Source organism: Oratosquilla oratoria, chromosome 19, assembly GCF_046742065.1.
Source record: "Oratosquilla oratoria isolate Oo_2021 chromosome 19, ASM4674206v1, whole genome shotgun sequence".
NCBI lineage: Eukaryota > Metazoa > Arthropoda > Malacostraca > Stomatopoda > Squillidae > Oratosquilla > Oratosquilla oratoria.
In genome coordinates, this window is record NC_134795.1 from 22,745,860 (window position 1) to 22,753,359 (window position 7,500).

The following is a 7,500-nucleotide window of genomic DNA, read 5'->3' on the forward strand; positions in this document are numbered from 1 at the left end:
CAAATATGGATCCCAGATTCCAAATCTTCTCTTATATATATATATATATATATATATATATATATATAACTTGAAAAATCGCGACTATCTACAAAGGATTTCCGACGTTCGCCCCCAGGATTCGAACGAAGGTCTCACTCGTGGGAACTACTAAAGGTCTCCAACTTATAGTTGAACTAACTCACGAAGATTCTAATTAGATTGTTAACTGCCGGCATAACCTAATTTTCACAGCGACTCCGAGCTCAGCTCTAGGAAAATTGGTAAGGGTGGCTCGAAATCTTTATGGGCTTTCGTCGTTGTAGATAGCTGAAGTGAATCGCTTGTAACAGCTCAGTTGGTAAGGTAATGGTGTGGCATCGACCGAAACCTCAGGTCGAGTCCCGGGTCGACAGTCGGAAATTGTTTATATGATATTCGCTGTTACTGGCGAAGGATATGATCAGCCTGTTCTAAAACTATAAACTGCTCATATCATCGCAGACTTTATGTTTGCTGGTCCACAGAAGCTATGAATATCTTATGTGAATATATTGGTGTTCCAACTCTCACCAATCCGGCGATCAAGTCTCTGGCTGGGAGCAAACTAAACTAGTGCATGTACGACTTGACCCTTCCTTATTTCAACTGAGTTTGGCTTAAATAACCAAATACTTGAATTACCATCTATTGATCCGTGCATGTCTATACAAAGATGTCTATTCTTGAATGAGATTTATACAACGTATGTCCACCTAGGAACAAGTACAGATGATCACAGAGCCTTGCATTTATGTTCGCAGAAGCAAAGGTGAGAGTCTTCTCCTTGCAGAAGGACTTGTGGGAGCCTCCAAGCATCGATCCCTTCTTGGCCTTTGACCTGAGCGTTGAGAACCAAGCAGAAGTTCTCACTTTGTGCTACCGGTACCGGCTCTACCGGAAGATGGACCTGGATACTTTCATATCGATTGGAACGGCGACCAAATTTGATTACGTGACCATAGGTTAGAGCAAAGTTATACATACTCGATTAGACATACATCATATATTTTGGTGTGTGAGTTAAATAATATCGGCTGTTCCATACATATGGAGCTAATGTTTTCATTCTAATTACTATAGCGTCCTCATGTAACTAACAGTCTTCCTTTGTCCATTATTCTTATACTGAATTCAAGGTGACAAATAGACCCATAAATTAAATCAAAGTTCATATGAAGTACCGAAGGGGTTATCTATTAGTTCATTCATTCATTCATATATTCATTCATTCATTCATTCATTCATTCATTCATTCATTCATTCATTCATTCATTCATTCATTCATTCATTCATTCATTCATTTATTCATTCATTCATTCAATTATTCATTCATTCATTCATTCATTCATTCATTCATTCATTCATTCATTCATTCATTCATTCATTCATACATTCATTCACCCATTAATCTATTTATTTAATTACCTTTCTACTTATATATTTATTTAATTGTTAACTTTTCTATTCATAAAGTCATCTGTTTTAGATTGTTATAGAAATTGCCTATTTATTGAATTGTTTGTCTTTTTATATAGTTATTCATTAATTCATGCCCTTATTTATTCATACTTATCTCTACATACACGTGTACATACATACATGCATACATACATACATACATAAATACATACATACATACATACATACATACATACATAAATACATACATACATACATACATACATAAATACACATGTACATACATTAGCGTACACACACACACACACACACACACACACACACACACACACACACACACACACACACACACACACACACACACACACACACACACACACACACACACACACACACACACACACACACACACACACACACACACACATATATATATATATATATATATATATGTACAGGGATGTTTGCTGGTCGAGTGACTGAGCGTCGTTACTTGGTCGAGAGGACATGAGTGGGGGTGACTCAATAGAGTTCGTTGTAAAGGCAGACTATATTCAACTTTCATCTTCAAAAAGTCCTCCGCCGTCATAGTCCTCTTTGAGAGGGAATGTTTGTAACGTTACACTAAATCAAATCATATATATTGTTTATTCAATCTACCTGTCATTATTTATCCTTCTGATTATATTTACTAACCAATTTGATTGTCTACCTATTCATTTACTTATCTAATTATTTGTTATCTTATAAAGAAACTAAAACTCTTGTTTTTCACAGCTCATTATGGTGATATCTTCTACCCTTGCTTCAAGGAGAAGTGTTCAATATTCGTGGAACCCTGGGGAGTGAAGCACGCGTTGGGTCGTTGGTACAGTGAATGTGTGATCGTGACTAAAGACAACAGCATACAAATGTATCGAGACGGCCAGGATCTCGGCATCAAAATGTTCGGTTCTTCGTATAATGAACCATTTATATTAAATGGTACACTTGTTATTGGTCAGGAGCAGGACGTTGCTAAAGGGGGGTTCAACCCGTTCCAGAGCTTATCTGGTGACATCACAGAGGTCAACATTTGGGACGTAAAATTGGCTGAAGAAAGTATCATAGGATTCCAGCTCTGCTTACAAAAACTGCACGGGAATTTATTTTCCTCAGACCATGATAATGTTGAGTTGAATAATGTGGAGGAAAACATATGGGTTCAATCCGATCTGTGCAGAAAAGATCTAAAGTTTATAGTTCTTCCGATAGTAAGTAACAAGTTAGAGGAAGCCATACAAATCTGTCATCTATTCAACTTGACCCATTTCGTTCCCACGAGTGCAGAGGCGAACGAAGCCTTACTCACAATGACAACCAAGTTTCATGATCAATGCTGGGAAAACTCAGCATATTTATGGATTGCTGGTTTTGATCCTGAAGGAGACGGGATCTGGAGGCATACAGAAGATCGCCGAACCCTTAAATATTCAAATTTTTACAAAGGCTACAGAGATTCTGGCGAACCAAGATGTTTGACATTCTTGCGGGACGGGACGTGGTACAACACCTTATGCAAACGGGCCAAACCTCTTTGCACATCTTGTGAAAGGGGACCCTACCACTTTTTGTATCTTAGAGGGTTCTGTGAAAAATCTGAGTTTCACACTCGGTATCAAGTGGAAGGATATATAAACCAACGCCCCTACTTTAAAGGAGTGTTTGCAAGAATGATCTATTGGTCACAAGAAGAAACCTGGGTTTTGTATGATGTCGTGGCAAACCAAACTATTGCCACCATGATATCACTCCTTCTAGTAGATTACCCGGTTGGAAGACATCAATGGAGACTAGAAAAGCAAGTCTGTGATGAAATAGCCGGGGCTGAGATAAATTTGTCTCTCTCTTTGTGTACCAAAGACCAGTTTATGTGTGCATCTGGAAACTGTATCCCAAAACACAAAAGATGCAACTCTCACGATGACTGTACGGACTCTAGTGACGAAGAAGAGTGTCAATTGGTGACATTTGGGAAGAAATACCAAAGTAATCAACCCGCACCCAGCAACACCACAAATCATCCACTCCTGCCGGGGGTAGCCATCAAGATCCTACGTTTCTCGAAAGTCGATGATAAAGATATGAATCTTAATATCGACTTCATTGTTACGCTGTCATGGTTCGAACCCAGGGTAGAGTATATGAATCTACGGAAGCAAAACTTCGACAATGTTCTTCTGGAGAAACATCGTGATCGATTCTGGACCCCCCGACTCTCCTTCAGGAATGTCTACAACGGACTAATTAAGCTGAATGCAGAAGAGATGAGTGTCGTTCCTCAGGGTCCAGCTAAACCTTACAGTTTCACTCACGAATCCTTAGGTAAGAATAGTATGAAAACTTGAGTTTAATTGGTCATCATTAATAACAGACAACCACCTTTTCGAGTTGATATAAGAATTCTTCCAATTTCAACAAAAAAGAAATCTGCAATTTGCATTCCAAACGGAAAGGGTCACTTTTCTATTATGATGAATGAAGAACATTAGGTTTTGTAGGGCTAGTTAATGCTAGTACGCCCATTATTCGCCTTCGTTCTTTTAGTTTGCCTTCATCTTCCCCCCCCCCCCAAAAAAATACATGGGGAATGTGCATGATTCATTTGCATCTTTTCTTGACATGTCATTGTACTTTTCATTACATTGATGTCGTAATTGAAAGCATGTTTGTTTCACATTTACTTAGTTGTGGGTTCGAATTCCGCTCTCCTTTCCGAATTCCAGCAGTGACTTGCCTGGCCGTAGCTACGCGCTTCCTGGTGTAGAATTATCACTATATTCACCTTCCTTCATTGTCTTTTTCAGATTCATTTTACCCTGGTTCAAGTGGAAAACTCCTTCATGAAAGAAACTACATTGGAACCTTTTCCTGCAACTTCCAGCTATGGAAGTACCCGTTCGACGAGCAGCAATGCTCCATCGACGCATTTTTCGCCTCCGTTTCAAGAAAACTCGTAAACTTAGACAAAACCAGTCTCACAGTGAGGTATTCAGGGGACTCCATGATCAGCAACTACATCTTGAAAGACTTCCAAGTAAAATCTTCTCCCTGGGGTCCTCATGCTGGGATACGAGTGTCCTTTACTCTGGAGAGACGCTTCAGTCTCGTCTTGGTGTCGACTTTCATGCCATGCCTGTTTCTTCTGTTCATCGCCTATGCATCACTTTTTATACGACTCGAACTCTTCATGCCCAGGGTCATGGTCTCGCTAACTACGCTCCTTGTATTTTATACTCTCTTCAATCAGGTGAGTCACCTTCAAACTTGGTCAATCAATTGTAGGTTGCCCTTACTAGCGTAAAGCATCACTTATTTTCAAGTTTCTAGGTGAGCCCAACTCATCCTTCTCCTCTGGCTCTGAACAGGGAATATATTTTGTATTTTCTCCCAAGACAAGCACGTGTCCTTCTCTATCATTGGGAGTTATTTTTTGCATGTTTTCAAGATGATACACCTTATCATCCTACTCTCACGTAGTGGTAAGTGCGCAACCCGTCCCCCACGAAAGACTACTTACTAAATTAGCTTCACAAGGAATAAGTGGTAGCCTATTAAGTTGGACTAGTAATTGGTTAAATGATCGAAAACAGAGAGTTGTTTTAAATGGAAAAACTTCTAGATGGAAAAATGTTACAAGTGGAGTTCCTCAGGGTTCCGTTCTTGGGCCACTTCTATTCATAGTATATATAAATGATATAGACTGTTTCCAAATTTGCTGATGATACAAAACTGTGCGGAATGGCAAATGATCACTTAAATCAGTTAGATATTCAAGAAGATTTAGATAAATTACAGCAATGGTCTGAAAAGTGGCTAATGAAATTTAACACAAGTAAATGCAAGGTAATGCACATAGGTAAAAATAACAGTAAGTACGATTACAAGTTATTTGGAAATTCGTTAACAAAAGTGAATAGTGAAAAAGATCTCGGCGTAATTATCAGTAACGATCTCAAATCATCCAAGCAGTGTATTTCAGCCTCTGAGAAAGCAAATAAGATTCTAGGACTGATTGCGCGATCTTTTGACTTCAAAAGTCCATCACTCATTAACAAGCTATATAAATCGTTAGTTCGTCCACATTTGGAATATGCTGTTTCCGTATGGTCACCGAATCTCATTAAAGACATTGACAGATTGGAAAAAGTACAACGGCGAGCCACAAAACTGATTCCAAATATCAAAAACAAATCATACGACAATCGACTAAAACATATGAATCTGTTTTCCCTAAAAAAGCGTAGGCTCAGAGGTGACTTGATACAGGTCTTTAAAATTCTAAAAGGAATTAACAACATCAAAAGTAACAAAATTTCACATTGAATGAAAATCAGACAAGAAACAATGGTCTCAAACTGTCTGGAAATAGATTCAGTTTGGAAGTGGGTAGAAACAACTTCGCCAACCGTGTAGTTAATGAATGGAATAAACTTCCTGCAAAGGCAGTGCAATATAGTTCAGTTCGAAGCTTTAAAAATAATTTAGATAAACACCTAAGCAAGATGCTGTAATGATTATAATTTATTTTATATTATTTGTTTTTGTTTTGTTATCATTTGTCTGTTTGATTCTCATTTATTATTAGTTATATGTCAATCTATTATTATTTACCTGTTTGTTGTTTGACTGTGCCTATGCGTTTATTTATGTATTCTTTTTGATACTTACATTATCATAGTTTTTATTTATTTATTTATTTATTGTTATTATTAGGACTTTTTTTCGCATCCGACCAAGATATGGACCAAAAGGTCTCCTGTCGGCATGCGCCCCCTTTGTAATCCTTTGTAACCCCTGGTAGGGCAAAGGGCTTGCAGTTGCGGCAAGCCGTTGATTTTCAGGCCGATATTGGGTCGCCTCCCCACCTGACCAGAGCTGTCGGGAACCAGCGCAGCTTTCCCGCAACGGACTGGAACTCATAACCATCTGTTTATATGAGTTTAAGCCGGTTTCCACTGGGCTATTGTCCTGAACATTAACACATGTTATTGGAACTTTCTATGTGGATATATCCCTGTTTCAGTCCTATGTACATCTTGTAAGGTATCCGGTGGACACCCGACCTATGCCTTGCGTTCTCAAACATGCTTTATTTACATTGTATATTCATTTATGTTCTGTAGAACATATATGATAAACATTTACCATTTTTCTGATTTTACCAGAAAATTGTAATACAATTTACAAGTGCTTTTAGAAGGTAGAAGCTGTATAACATATTTTGTGATTTTTGTTTTAAACTCAATATTCAACAATATAAAGACAAATTGTCTAAATACTGTGGCAGAAGAAGATTTATTTCTTAAAGCATAAATCTATGATTCTTTCCTGTATTTATAGCCTTGTTGAACAAGGAAGCTCTTTTTCTTCCGTTTCATTCAGTTTATTTCAATTCCTCAGGTTTCTTCCGTTTCATTCAGTTCATTTCAATTCCTCAAGTTTCTTCCGTTTCATTCAGTTTATTCAAATTCCTCAAGTTTCTTCCGTTTCATTCAGTTTATTCAAATTCCTCAGCTTTCTTCAGTTTCATTCAGTTTATTTAAATTCCTCAGTTTTCTTCCGTTTCATTCAGTTTATTTCAATTCCTCAGCTTTCTTCAGTTTCATTCAGTTTATTTCAATTCCTCAGGTTTCTTCCGTTTCATTCAGTTTATTCAAATTCCTCAGGTTTCTTCCGTTTCATTCAGTTTATTTCAATTCCTCAGGTCTCTTCCGTTCTACCCTCCACGGCCTATATCAAGGTGATCGACTTGTGGTTCTTCATGTGCATGTCCCTTCTCTTCTTCATCATCATCACTCACGTGGTCGTGGACAACCTACCTTTGGTGGACGACATCCAGGTCTTTAAGAAGGACGAGAAAGACAATCGACTCACGGCAAATCGTTTAATATATCTGGCAAGAGTATTCGTGTTGCCGATCCTTATGATATCTATAGCAATAACTATAATCATACTTTATAGCATTTTCTAAAACTCCAACTGCGATCCTGGTCGAGTGTATTTAATTTTAGGGGGGGC

The 7,500-nt window shown here is 38.0% G+C and overlaps 1 protein-coding gene across 1 annotated transcript in view; it reads left to right on the top strand.

Annotated features, from left to right (window-relative positions):
* LOC143035517 (uncharacterized) overlaps window positions 1–7,500 on the top strand; it is a 20,767-nt gene that overhangs the window by 12,621 nt on the left and 646 nt on the right. The window contains exons 3-6 of the mRNA XM_076202387.1: window positions 783–983; window positions 2,218–3,804; window positions 4,287–4,729; window positions 7,187–7,500. The exon at window positions 7,187–7,500 is cut by the window's right edge and continues 646 nt beyond it. Of these exons, the coding sequence (XP_076058502.1) occupies window positions 783–983; window positions 2,218–3,804; window positions 4,287–4,729; window positions 7,187–7,453 (2,498 nt within the window). The 3' untranslated portion in view covers window positions 7,454–7,500. The remainder of the gene's footprint in view (window positions 1–782; window positions 984–2,217; window positions 3,805–4,286; window positions 4,730–7,186) is intronic.